At 44.2% G+C, this 14,961-nt stretch overlaps 1 protein-coding gene across 1 annotated transcript; it reads left to right on the top strand.

Annotated features, from left to right (window-relative positions):
* The first annotated feature begins 5,931 nt into the window (after positions 1-5,931).
* On the top strand, positions 5,932-7,197 carry LOC125521615 (brassinosteroid-responsive RING protein 1-like). The gene has a single exon (XM_048686673.2). The coding sequence runs from the start codon at positions 6,143-6,145 to the stop codon at positions 6,659-6,661; it is 519 nt and encodes a 172-aa protein (XP_048542630.1). The 5' UTR covers positions 5,932-6,142; the 3' UTR covers positions 6,662-7,197.
* The last annotated feature ends 7,764 nt before the right edge of the window (positions 7,198-14,961 follow it).

Genomic DNA, 14,961 nt, shown 5'->3' with positions numbered 1-14,961 from the left:
ACTAGGGTTCTTATGTAGTAGCTCTCCAGTGGATCAAATTATTGTAGATGACTTCCTCATGTGTATAAAGTACAATATAGAATACTCATGTTCATGCAAGATAAGTAAACGTTGTGAGAATATAAATACGCAGTATGTCCATAATACTGAAGTTTGGGACACTCTGGATCTTTTGGACATTAAGTCTAAAGCACGAGTAATTGCATTTAGAACGATAACATACTATTACAATTAGGGGATTATTAGTCCTCTGTTAACCTTTAACCCTTAGTGGCAATAATGCAAACAAGCCTTTTCCATTTTTTGTCACCATGGTAGACTATTTACAAGACTTGAACCCAACTCACACCTCTTTCACTACTGGCTACCGATCTTAATTGGCAAAGATAAGACAAGCAACTGAAAATAATTATGCACCTATATATCAAACATGAAACAGAAACAAATATGAACATATAGAGTTAATCCATCAAATGATCTTCATCGCCACCACAAACTCATATGATAAACAACAATCATGCACGGCAACTCATGTAGCTATTGTATTGAACATTAAAAACACATATAGGAGGAGAGATTACAACATTGGTTGTCAAGATGTTCAGTTCTTTTGTCCATCTTCTTGTGTAGCCCATGATGTCCCCTTTTCACACCTCGCGAGCACTCTTCTTGGTCTTCTTCTTGTGTTATGATTGGATGTCCAGTTGGGACTTGTATCTATGTTCTTTGGGCCTCCCTTTTGTGTTTAATGTGGGGGAGGTGGGTCCTCATGTGTGTTGTAGACCCACCTGACCCCAAGTCCGAGTTTTATTTAGAAGGGTCTATACATGTACCGGAACTTGTGTAGCGTCTCCTCGTCTTTCCTATTCCTGGTAATCTTCATCTCTCTATATAACCCTTTTGTTTCCCTACCCACTAGCCCACTCATTTCGTAGCAGTTGCATGCTTCATGTGATATCTCAGTAAAGTTTTTCTTCATTTTCACATTCCTCACTATACTCATGGATATCTTGCTAGCATGCCTATTGCATGGGTTGCAGTTCCTATGTGCCATGCAGTCCAAGTGCCTCGTCAACATCCCAGGTCCATCTCTTAAGTATGTACTGTGATGTCACCTCCCTCACATCTTACAAAACCACCACCTTTAGTATGTGAGAACATAGGATGATGTCTTGCTCAAATTTGCATAACTGGCAGAATTACCACCATTGTGCAATGTCGGCCTTCAATTTGTAGTCCCTACCTTTGTCGGGATCCTCTACCTCGGAGTCTTATTCCATCCTATTTGTGTTCAGCTTGAAAGTATGTTCATTGACCATGGACATCATATGATGTAGACATCTTCAACTCTTGCTGGAACCTACGCGTGTTGTTCTTTCAACTTTTGGTTAGTATTGATATTTTCTATTTAAATTATTAACAATATATATCAATTTTTGAAGTTCCCTTTTTTACAATTCCTTAAAATGGCAACTTTATTGATAACTACACGGTACTTTAAACACGACAACCTTGAAAAAAACCTAGTGTCCTTACTATTTTATGCACATTCATTTTTTCAATGTGTCACATGGCAATTATAGCTCACACCGCATGGCAACTATTAGCATGATAGCATCCCAGTTTAAACACCACAACCTTGGAAAAATAGCTAGTGTCCTTACTGTGTTGATGAATTTATTTCATTTTTATCAAATGTTACATGGAAATTATAGTTCAGCATGGCAACTATTGACAGGATAGCATGGCAGTTTAAGAAAAACAACCATGGCAAAAAACTCACAACAAGTTCTACTTTCATTTGAAGGAGATTCAACCTTGCATCTCACTTCTTTTCTTTTACTTTATCTTTGTTCGTAAAATCAAGACATATCATGACGGAGGCGTATTACATTGGTAACTCATGCAAAAAAATGTATGGTTGGCATTTTACACATAGATGGGGTGGATATCATTGTTTTTCGTAGTTTGTTTTCTACATGGCAAACGTAACATTTATCTTGCAATAACTATTTTATGTGTCGCTATTACACTACTAGGGAAAATCTTATACACAGAATCTTAGCAACAGCATGGTTTAAAAACAGACGCTACTGCTAGTTAGCAGTAGCGAGCTCCAAAGAGCAGCGCTACTAATATCTAAGTAGCAGTAGCGCTCTATGCGGAACAAGCGCTACTACTATATTTGCCACGGTGTTGCCTCCCGGCTAGATATAGTATTGGCGACCTTCCGGGGGACGCGCTACTGCTAAAGTACTTAGTAGCAGCGTTTTTCTTAAAAACTCGCTGCTGCTAAGTATCACCGCAACTAATTAAGTTTAGTCCCATACTACTAAGCGAACAAGGTGTTTACCACCTTAAATATGTTACTTCTCAACCTATCTCGAGCACTTGGTCTTCATTGAACTATATGTGTATGATTTGTAGCTGCAATATGAATCCTCGCCTGTACCTATACAAGTACAGTGAGGATTCATGTTGACTATTTAGATTCTACACAAAAAGATCAATGATGACCAATGTATATTTTTGATGTTTTCACATTGCTTAGACTTATAGCGTTTTTTCAGGACAAAGCGTTACTGATTTTGGGATAAACAAAAGAAATAACTGCTTCCATTGGCAGTAGCGTTTCTTATGTAAAACGCGCTATAGATAAGTTAGCTATAGCGCGTTTTCCTTACGAGCGCTACTGCTAGTTCGACTTAACCACCACCTCCGGCTCAAAATTTCGCTAAGTCCTCCTTTCCCCCCTGTTCCCCTACTCTTGTCGCACCGCACCGCCCGAGCCCGAGCCTCCCCTCACCGCCGCCGCCCGAGCCCGCCCTCAACCTCACCGCCGCCGCCTGCCGCCCGCCGCTGCTCTCGACCTCACCGCCGCCGCCCTCGACCTCACCACCGCCGTCCGAGCCCGCCCAGGACCGCCGCCTCCCGACCCCGAGCCCGCCCTCGCCGCCCCTACCTCCGTCGCCGAGCACCTCCCCGCCACCGTCTCTCCCCTCTCTGTAAGCCCCCCACCCCTCCCCCACCCCCTCTCTCTTCGCTTAGTAAGTAGATGATTTTAGTAGTAGTAGATGTTAATTTAGGGTTCATAGATAATGATTTTTAGTAGTAGATATTAATTAGTAGTAGTGATGGTAAACTAGTTGTATAATTAGCAGTAGTAGATGTTAATTAGTAGTAGATGTTAATTAGTAGTAGTAGATGTACTAGTTTCTTTCTATTTATAGTAAGTTTATATTTAGTAAGAACGAGTTGAATTAATAGAACTAGTTTAGTTTTGGTTGAACTAGTTTAGTAAGTAAATTAATAAACTAGTTGAATTAATAGAACTAATGTATTTTTAGTAAGAAAATTGAAATAACTAGTTGAACTACTTTATTTTTAGAAAGAACTAGTTTTTTTCTACTTATAGTAAGTTTATATTTAGTAAGAACTAGTTGAATTAATAGAACTAGTTGAACATGTCATATTTGTTGTTATTTTTTAGTTTAAGCAATTATTCGGGATGTACTAGTTGAATTAATAGGGTTTTTGCTTTTGCAGAAATCAAGGAGCCCCTCCATCATCCCCTTCGTCGTCCCCGTCACCGACCCCCTCCGACCTCGAGGTGAGACCAGGAAAATCTCCATGTCAATATGAGTCCTTTATGAGTTTCAGGCGCTTGTTTGGCCGGAGTGCCCGGTCATGTTTTGGTTACACCTCCGAGTGGCCTATGTTTTGCCGGAGTGTTGATTAATTTCCGTTCCGGAAAATTTCAGGCGCTCGATATGTCCTTTTTTAGCAAAGGTCATGCCGGATTTTTCCGTGAATTCTGGCATGACTTGTGCTAGAATATGTAGGAAATATCGAGTGGCCTGGATTTTCTCGAAAAATAATGATCTAATTTAGGTTTTTAGTACATATATTTAATTGTACAAGTTTAATCTTTGAATTATGAACGTAGGAAATGTCATACTCGGACGACGACAGTCTCCCGGGGGAGTGCAGCTGGTGCCACGACGATCGAGATATGTGCGACAGGTTCGTTGAGCTGGATGAAGATCGGCGCTTCAGCATTAAGCTCGAGGAGACCTTCGATGTTGAAATGGTACGCAACAACGACAAGTGTTTTTTTTCGTAATTAAGCATGACTTCAACTATTTCAACGTCTAATTTTCATCTTTTATAATTCGACTAGTTTATCCCATGCCATGCAAGACGCTATGTCTCAGAGAGGATGGGTTTTGAAGACCATGAAAATTTTGAAACAAAGAAAATACACCTAAGGACCCACCATGATATCAATTTTGAAGTAAATCTGTACAATTCTCAGAGCGTAACCCATTTTGGTTGCCAAAATTGGGAAGCACTTTGCAAAATGTATGGTTTTTATGAGGGTATGATTGTCACCATGGATCTTGGTAATCCTGACATCGAGCAAGACAATATGGACATTTGGGTCCTTATTGATACGCTTCCGATTCTACCGCAATGTGAGTTTCTCAAACATAGTTATTAACTAATTTATATTGTTTATTTCAAAATAGTTGATAGCTTATTTCCATTGACAGCTTATTTTGAATCTTCAAAGAATGTGCAGAAGATGGTAGACAAAACCCACTACACTGATGGCTCCGAATTAACTTATAAGGAGAAAAGTCATCTGATTGCTTATTGTACTTTTCTTGAGAATTGCAATACCTATTATCGAACTCCTCCAAATTATGGTGAATACGTGCCACTAGTGCACGTGTTGAACCACGGTAACTTCTATGGAGATACCCTGGTAAGATTTTTTACTATTACGACATCCATGCATCTTTTGCATACTTCTAAAACTAGTACATCATTACTAACTACGAAGTTATTACTATGTTTTTCAACAGGAAATCCCGATGGATTGTGTGCCTCATCTGATGTATCAGAATGGTCGCCTTGCAGTTATGAACCTACAGCCAGGTCAATCTAAGGAGCTCACCTGTGCATATCGGATTTCTAAAACCGGTGAACACATGCTAATCAAAGAATGGAAAAAATGTTTGGACATTCGCAAGGAGGTTCTTGGAAGTAACATTAAGCGAAAGGCAAGAATTGGAGACATGATAATCTCCATTCTCCATAATGGAGAGTCAGGGGCTATCTTGTATTTTGCTATTTTACCTTAGAGAATATAGTAGGTCCTAAGAGAATGTAGTAGGTCCTATGAGGTACAATATGTTTATTATGTGATACAGTGTGTTAGAGTTGATGACGAGCAGTACTTGTGATTACGACTAGTGACCAATTTGCTATGTGATGTCTCATTGATGAAAATGATGATCTTAAGGAGGTGTTATATGACAATGATGTATTATGATGATAAGTTGTTAATGATATGATGATGATGATATTTATTACATCATGGGGTAAAAGAACTGCGGATTAGTTTCAAGTGGATGTCCATCCACTTGAAACTAGTCCACGGTTCTTTCACCCCATGATGTAATAACTCATTATGATTTCAAAACAATTTCTAAATTCATGTTGCATGAAAACTTGTGTAAAGGTGTACGAATACAACATGAAATAAAAAAGAAATAAAATACGAAATAATAGTAGCAGCGCGGGCTGACCAGCGCTCAGCGCTGAAAAAAAAAGGCCTAGCTCACATGATTTGTACAGGTTACTCAAAAAAAAAGATGATTTTTTTAAAAGAAGATTTGTGCATGATCATCCTTTGGCAGGTGTCATCGGCCCATATATGTAACAAAGCCACTCCCACACGCACGTCTTCTCGAGCTAACTACGGGTTGCACTGCGCTTAATCAGGCAACACGTATGGCTAAAGACAAGTGAGACCGCGAGAGTGCTGATATTTCCGGCGGCGATTGCACGCACGCAGCAGTAGCACCCGTTGTCAGCGTCACGGGCAGACAAGGTCTATAAATCTTCCAACCGTGCACGTAGCCCGTCTATTCTCGCTTGACATGAAATGTTTTCTTTTGTAGTACGCGTAGCCTCCCTCTTCTCACCTCCAAACATAGCCTGCCCACAAAACGCATCCATCCCTCTCGCTTATATATAGACCCCACCTCTCCTCCCCTCACCCCCACCGTCCCACCTCCCTCTCTCTCGCTCCTGCCGTGCTTTCTCTCTCTAACTACAAGCGTGCCTGCCGGCCATGGGGTTCCCGTCAGTGTGCTACTGCGTCATCCTGCCGCAGCCGCTCATCCTGGTGCTGCAGCTGCTCGACTTCCTCCGCCACGCGGTCCTGTTCTGCCTCTCCTCGCTCGGCCTCGCGGCGCCGCCGGCGGCCGACGACCACCCGGCCTACGCGCCGCCGCCGGACCTCTGGGCCTTGGCGGAGGCGGCGGCGCCCTCGTCCTCTTTATCCCTGGCGTCCGGGCCGGCGCCCGCGCCGGCGGCCATCAAGGCGCGCCTCCCCGCCGTCCGGTACGCCGACCTCAAGAGCCGCCGCTGCGCCGCCGGGGCCGCGGCGGCGTCGACCTGCTGCGCCGTGTGCCTGGGCGCGCTCGAGGCGCGGCACCGCGTCCGCGAGCTTGGCAACTGCGCGCACGCCTTCCACAAGGCCTGCATAGACAAGTGGGTCGACAAGGGTCAGGCCACTTGCCCCCTCTGCCGCGCGCTCCTCCTCCCCGCCGACGCCGACGCTGGCAAGCTGCCCTCTTTTTCCTTCTGACCTCACGCTCCAAGGAGCAACCCTGCTGCCGCTGCAGCCTCGCCGCCAGAGATAGGTCAGTCCGTATAGCTAGCTAGCTAGGCCCTTCTCCATCCATCCGCCCATCTGTCCACAGATCCATGCTTTCATGAGAGAAATCAAAAGGGGGTGAGAGAGAGAGAGAGACAGAGCGAGAAGAAGAGGTGTGCGTGCGTGTGTGTACGTTTGTGTGGTGGAGTATTATTGGTAGGTGAGGCACTAATTATGAGGAGGACAGGGATGGCTACCTGCATTGGATCTGGTGAACGAGCACTATGCATAGCACTTGCAGATCCATATGCTCTTCTCTCTCTCTTTTTCAGCTCCTCTTCAACCTCACCCACTTCACTTTTTTAATCTTCTTTTTTGTAATTTCCTTCCTCTTCTCCTTTTCTTTTCTCCTTTTCTATTAAATTATTTTGTGAGGGGAATTAAGAGAGAGACATCAAGAAAGAGAGATGTACATAGCTGCCTCCACTTGACAATATCGAAGAATGAATAAGAATTGTCTCACATCACTCAACTTATCTTATTCTTTATCATGAGCTTTTTTTCCGTATAACAAAGTTATATACGCGGATTGTATTGTAAAACATGCTATGTAGATTGTATGTAGTGTAGGTGGTGGATGGACCTCAATTGGACTTTTCCCAATAGTAGATATGTTGCCATCATGTTTGGTGTTTAGAGGGTAAGCCTCACGTCAGTGTAGATGGGATTAGGATAAGAATTGCTTAAAGCAACGTGCATAGTGCTTAATTAATTGCCACTGCGTGCTAGTACTAGCCACTTCCCTCAAATACTTGCCTGACACTAGTAATGGTGCACACAGCACGCACAATGCGCGATAGGATTGAAAAGGTACTATATTTTGTTTCTTTGTTAGACAACTAACTAATCATCTACATAGGTCAATAACATCTTTCGCCGCAAATACATATTTAAGATGTCAAAATATACAAATGACTGCTATAAGAGATGTTGGAGTAACCACCTCCTGTGGGCATCCTCGCTCACGAGTGCCTTTCGCACCGTCCGATCCGCACGCCCCTCGTTGCGTTGTCTGCTTGGCGTCCTCCCCATTGTCCGATCTTCACGGGCGCTCCTAGGCTGGCGGCCTTGGGGGTCCATGACGCGCGGGTCGCGCACGCGCTCGAGGCTACCTTTCTGTGGTGTTTTCTGTTGCTCCTGCATGCACGTTTTCTGTGAGTGGTCGATGTGGACGTAGCCGTGCCTATACTCGGCCGTCGGCCACTCCCACACTAGTAGAAAAAGGGTCAAATGTGAAGCACATTAGTGCCGGTTTGAATTTGAGCCGGCACTAATGTATGCATTAGTGCCGGTTCCAACGGCTAGCCGGCCGCTCTCATTAGTATCGGTTCACGGCGAACCTTTAGCACCGGTTCGTGCCACGAACCGGTACTAAAGTGAGTGGTGGCAGGATGTTGTCAGTCCGGGGCCCCTCCAGCACCTTTAGTACCGGGTCGTATCACGAACCGGTACTAAAGGTCGTCCTACATAGACCCTTCGTCCATCCGAGCTCGCTCTGTTCTTCCCCTTTCCCCTCTCCTCTCTGTTCTTTTCCCTCTTCCTCTCAAGCTCATCACACATTTTGCCCAAAATTTGTCAAGATTTGAAGGCCCCCATCCATTCAAATGATCACAAAGGTTAGCAACTTTGTCCTTTCACCTCTCATTGCTAGATTAGCTCGTGCAATGCTTTATATAGTGATTGATTTTTGAGTTTAGTAATTTGGGGTGAATTATATATATGTGCTAGTATTTAATTTATATGCAATTTGAGGTCAAAAATAACACTTAGTTTGCATATGTAGGTGTGGTTTACTTAGTACCTTCTAAATCTTCGTCGTAACCACCGTCGATGGCTCACAACGTCCCGTCGCCGGCACCACCTTGTGGTGAGCCTCTTGTTCATGAAGTTTTGTATAAAAAATTGATGTTTGTGTGATTTGGATATATAATTACTCGTATAATTATCTTACCCATACGTTGTTTGTTATACATAGTGCCATGGTTTTGATATCCGTCCCCGTCGGCCCTCGTCCGGGTTATGATTTGGATGTGGTATATTCTCTTTTAAAACTATTCATTGCGTTTCGTGTTTATGACAAATTATGCCCATCAAGTTGACATAGATATTTGTATGTAGGAGGTAGTTGAACCGGAAATTCCAACCGACCCTATTGTCGAGAGGTTAAATTTAGTTAAAAGAGAAAACGAGGATTTGAAGGAAAAATTGAAAAGAATTGAGGGGGAGAAGATGGAATTGGAGTTGCATGTTGCCGATGTCGTCGATGATCACAAGATTAAGATTGAGAAAATGCGCTTGAAGATTAGAATATTAGAAATTATGCCATTCATAGTGAGGCTTGGTATCATTATGCTGTTGGATCAATTGTTACCTTAGTTGCGATCTTGATCGCATTTGTTGTTGCATTTAAATTCTTTAGCTAGAGAGTTATTTGTTTGTTGCATTTAAGTGTTGTATGATCTTTATGTATGAACTTTATGTATGAACTTTATGTATTGTATTAATTTGGTGTTTTCGGTGCTGTGTATTGAAGATGAGCCGACAATGGATGTACGATGACCGATGCTCTCCCGAGTTCATTAATGGCGTGCGTACTTTTCTGCTTGCGGCTGAGGCAAACAAGCGGGCGGATGGTTTTATGCCTTGTCCATGTGCTGGCTGTAAGAATGGTCACAATTACTCTACGTCAAGAACCATTCACGTCCACCTGTTTGAGTCCGGTTTCATGCCCCACTATAATGTTTGGACCAAGCATGGAGAAAGAGGGGTTATAATGGAAGACAATGAAGAAGAAGAGGACGACGACAACTATCCTGGCCATGGGTTCTCTGAATACGATGATACAACAATGAGGGAAGAAGCTGAGCCGGTAATGCGGGAAGAAGCTGAGTCGACAATGCGGGAAGAAGCTGAAGAAGAGGCATCGGATGAGCCCGTTGATGATCTAGGTCGGGCCATTGCTGATGCAAAGAGAAACTGCGCAAGTGATTTGGAGAAGAAGAAGTTGCAGCGCATGTTAGAGGATCACAAAAAAATGTTGTACCCGAATTGCGTAGGTGACAAGAAAAAGCTGGGCACCATACTAGAATTGCTACAATGGAAGGCAGAGAATGGTGTATCTGACAAGGGATTTGGAAAGTTGCTGGTAATGATAAACAATATGCTTCCAAAGGACAACGAATTGCCCGAGAGTATGTACGAAGCAAAGAAGGTTGTCTGCCCTCGAGGGTTAGAGGTGTAGAACATACATACATGCCCTAATGATTGCATCCTCTACCGCGGTGAGTACGAGGATTTGAACGCTTGCCCAGTATGCGGTGCATTGCGCTATAAGGTCAGCCACGATGACCCTGGTGATGTTGAGGGCGAGCGCCCCAGGAAGAAGATTCCTGCCAAGGTGATGTGGTATGCTCCTATAATACCACGGTTGAAACGTTTGTTCCAAAACAAAGAGCATGCCAAGGCGATGCGATGGCACAGAGAAGACCGTAAGAAAGACGGAAAGTTGAGAGTACCCGCTGACGGGTCGCAGTGGAGAAAAATCGAAAGAAAGTACGGGAAGGAGTTTGCAGATGACGCAAGGAACGTATGGTTTGGTCTAAGCGCAGGTGGCATTAATCCTTTTGGGGAGCAGAGCAGCAACCATAGCACCTGGCATGTGACTCTATGTTTGTATAACCTTCCTCCTTGGTTGTGCATGAAGCGGAAGTTCATTATGATGCCAGTGCTCATCCAAGGCCCTAAGCAACCCGGCAACGACATTGATGTGTACCTATGGCCATTAGTTGAAGAACTCTTACAACTGTGGTATGGAACAGGTGTACGTGCGTGGGATGAGCACATGGGGAAGAATTTGACCTAAAGGCGTTGCTGTTCGTGACCATCAATGGTTGTCCTGCTCTCAGTAACCTTCCAGGACAGACAAACAAGGGATACCGCGCATGCACGCACTGTTTGGACGATACCAACAGTATATATTTGGCTAATTGTAAGAAGAATGTGTACCTGGGACATCGTCGATTTCTTCCGAGCAGGCATCCCGTAAGAAAGAAAGGCAAGAATTTCAAAGGTGAGGCGGATCACCGGACGAAGCCTCGCCACCGTACTGGTGCTGATGTACATGATATGGTCAAGGATTTGAAGGTGGTCTTTGGAAAGGGTCCTGGTGGACAACCTGTTCCGAATGACGCTGACGGACGCGCACCCATGTGGAATAAGAAATCTATATTTTGGGACCTGCCCTATTGGAAAGACCTAGAGGTCCGCTCCACAATCGACGTGATGCACGTGATGAAGAATCTTTGTGTGACCCTGCTTGGCTTCTTGGGCGTGTATGGGAAGACAAAAGATACACCTGAGGCACGGGAGGACCAGCAACGTATGCACGGAAAAGACGGCATACATGAGGGTCATGCAAGCTACGCTCTTACCAAAGAAGAGAAGGACATCTTCTTTGAATGCCTTCTCAGTATTAAGGTACCGTCTGGCTTCTCGTCGAATATAAAGGGAATAATAAACATGGCAGAGAAAAAGTTCCAGAACCTAAAGTCTCATGACTGCCACGTGATTATGACGCAATTGCTTCCGGTTGCATTGAGGGGTCTTCTACCGAAAAACGTTCGATTAGCCATTGTGAAGCTACGTGCATTCCTCAATGCAATCTCTCAGAAGGTAATCGATTCAGAAATCATACCAAGGTTAGAGAATGATTTGGTGCAATGTCTTGTCAGTTTCGAGTTGGTGTTCCCACCATCCTTCTTCAACATCATGACGCATGTCCTAGTTCACCTATGTGAAGAGATTAACGTTTTGGGTCCTGTATTTCTACACAATATGTTCCCCTTTGAGAGGTTCATGGGAGTCTTAAAGAAATATGTTCATAACCATGCTAGGCCAGAAGGAAGCATCTCCAAGGGCCATGAAAATGAGGAGGTCATTGAGTTTTGTATTGACTTTATTCTTGACCTTAAGCCGATTGGTGTTCCTGAATCGCGGCATAAGGGCAGACTGGATGGAAAAGGCACGCTAGGAGGGGAACAAATAATATGTATGGACGGACATTCTCTCACTGAAGTTCACTACACAGTTCTACAAAATTCCGCCTTGGTGGCTCTGTATATGGATGAACACAAGAATTTGCTACGCTCCAAACACCCGGAGCGGTCTGATGACTGGATTACACATGAACAAACCAGGAGTTTCGCCAGCTGGTTGCAGACACGTACCATGCATGACGCCTCTATTGAAGATGACCTGTACTTGCTGTCCCAATTACCATCTTCGAATATAATTACTTTCAAAGGGTACGAGATAAATGGTAATACATTTTACACGATCGCCCAAGATAAGAAGAGCACCAACCAAAACAGTGGTGTCCGCTTTGATGCAGAAACCAAGACGGGAAAGGAGACATATTATGGTTATATACAAGACATATGGGAACTTGACTATCGACGTGGTTTGAAGGTCCCTTTGTTTCGGTGCAAATGAGTCAATATGACACGAGGCAGGGTAACAGAAGACCCGCAGTACGGAATGACAACAGTGGATCTCAACAATCTTCTGTATGCAGACGAACCATTCGTCCTAGCCAATGATGTGGCACATGTTTTCTATATGAAGGACATGTCTACCAAGCCGAGAAAAAGAAAAGATAAGGAAGCGAATGCATCGTACGATGAGTCAAAGCGGCACATAGTTCTTTCTGGGAAGAGAAACATCGTGGGAGTGGATGACAAGACAAACATGTCAGGAGATTATGAAAAGTTTGATGAAATTACTCCATTCACGGTGAATATTGACCCGAGCATCCCGTTAAATGATGAAGATTTTCCATGGTTACGACGCAAAGGGACACACGCGAAGAAAAAGTTTCACACCCAAAGATCTGGGATGTGATCGACTTCACTATCATCACTTTCTTCTGTGTTTCACACCCAGAAGGGAATCTCTGTAATAGTTAGGGTAGTTATGTGTTTTGGCATTTGAAACGCGAAGAAATTTTATGTGCAAACAAATTCTTTCATGCCTTTAATGATTCTTTTAGCTAAATTGAATATAATGATAAAACACACTAATATTAAACATAATAAAAAAGAATCACTGAAAAATGTATTTTTAAAGTTAAGTTATTCATAAACTAGTGATTCACACAAATTTCAAATAATTCAAAATTTAAACTATTCAAATTTGAAAACTACCGGCACTAACAGAAAGTTTCTAATTTTTGTACCTAAAGCAAAAATATTCACAAAGAAACTCTAAATACAGCAAAAAACAACTAAAAATAAATAAAACAGAAAAGAAAAAAACTAAATGAAAAAAGCCCACATATGGGCCACAGCGGCCTGCATATGACTAGAAACCCAAATTGTAATTGGGCCAGGATGCAGGCCCGCTAGCCCAATAGGCCCATCAGGGCATAACAGCAGACGTAGGCCCGGAAGGCCTGCTTAAGAGAGGAGCTCGAGAGAGCTACCGCACTAGGGCTTATAAACCAGTGCGGGCGCCCCTCGGCTAGCAAGGTGGGACTAAACTTGCCGCACCGCACCTGCGCCAGCACACCACCTTTAGTACCGGTTGGCGGCTCCAACCGGTACTAAAGGGGGGTCTTTAGTACCGGTTGGTGCCACCAACCGGTACTAAAGGGGTGCGCTTCCCGCCGCTTGGCCTGACCAAAACAGACCTTTAGTACCGGTTGGTGGCTCCAACCGGTACTAAAGGTGTCCCCTATATAAGAAAACACTTAGAAAAATTTCAGTTTCTCATCTCCCAGTTCTCTCTGCCACCGCCTCGTCCCGCGCCGTTGCCGCCCCTGTCGCGCCGTCCCCGTCGACTCCGCGACGCCCCCGTCCTCGTCGCATCGTCCCCGTCGACTCCGCGGCGCCCCCGTCGCTGGCCTGTCCCGGTCGCCGCACCGGCCCGTCGCCGTCCCCTCGCCTCGCCGCCGTCGCCTTGGATCGCGACCTCGCCTCGCCGTCGCCGTCGCCTCGACCTCGCCCGCGCGCGCTGTGAGCCCCTCCCCCGGCCCCTCTCCTCCCTCCAATTGATCAAAGCCGCCGCGCGCTGACGCCGGCCGTAGCGCACACACACGCGCGCGCGCGCACACACACACTACATGCACACACACACACTACACGCACACACACACACACCATTTTTCTATTTTTCATACAAAGTTTTAGATGAATTAATTAATTAGATTAGATTAATGTCAAATAGTATATAGAAATGTTAGTTATAATATATATAATGTCAAAGGTTTTTTTCTGTTTTTTATATAAATGTTATAGAAATGTTAGAAATTTTGGAAATGTTAGTTTTAGCTAGATGAATTAGATTAATTTCAAATTGTTAGACGATGATCGATGTTTTTTTAGTTTCTTATATTTTTAGTTATAAAATTTAGAATTTGCATATATGAAATCACAATCCATCATTTAAAAAATGTTACTTTACTTTTGCGGCATATAGTATTTGTTGTCGACGATGCCCGACCCGCATCCTCGTTGTCGACCCGTTCGCGATGACGTCCTGCTTCAAAGAACCCATGTCCGGGACTGGGCTCCGTCGGGCTGGCACTGGGAGGTGCTACCTTCAAGGGCGCGACGCTTCGTGAGGAACCCGGCCCCGGGTCCCGTCGTCGACCCTCATCTCCTTTGGTGGCGTTCGCGTGGGCCACTTTCGAAGCGGAGGGAGCCGGCCCCGCCAGAGGTGGTACGTCGCCGTGTCAGGGAGGAGGACGAGCACGTCCATCGCTACATGGCTGCTATGGACGTCAGGTTCTCCAATACCTGGCAGGTTCTTTGGGGAGATCACCCGAGCTATGATCCAGTGATGGTTCCTTCACTTTGGTTGTCCACCGCCTAGATTACTCTCTAGTATTTGATCTTTATTAGCTAGTTAGCTAGCTAGTGATGTATTTGATATATAATATTCGAGATTATATATATTATTGGAGATGATGTATTCGAGATTATGTCTATTATTCGAGACGACATATTCGAGATTATATTCGACGATGCTTATTATGTACTATGATTGATTCAGTTTTTCCTTATTAATTGATTGCACCCATGCATTGTAATATATTTATTTTGGATTAGTTAAACAAAACCTATGACGGACAATACCGGCAGAGAGGGAGAAGAGGCCCTGTTCAATATCATACGCAATCATCGCGGGCCAGATGATGATCAGAATGAAGAAGATTATGACGGCTCCGAATATCT

The sequence above is a fragment of the Triticum urartu genome, chromosome 7A (genome assembly GCF_056163025.1).
Source record: "Triticum urartu cultivar PI428250 chromosome 7A, HENAU_Tu73, whole genome shotgun sequence".
In the NCBI taxonomy this organism is placed as follows: domain Eukaryota; kingdom Viridiplantae; phylum Streptophyta; class Magnoliopsida; order Poales; family Poaceae; genus Triticum; species Triticum urartu.
This window is presented reverse-complemented; position numbering and strand designations above follow the sequence as displayed.

Coding starts and splice junctions, on each gene's coding strand:
- LOC125521615 (XM_048686673.2), top strand. CDS start 6,143: ATGGGGTTCCCGTCAGTGTGCTACTGCGTCATCCTGCCGCAGCCGCTC.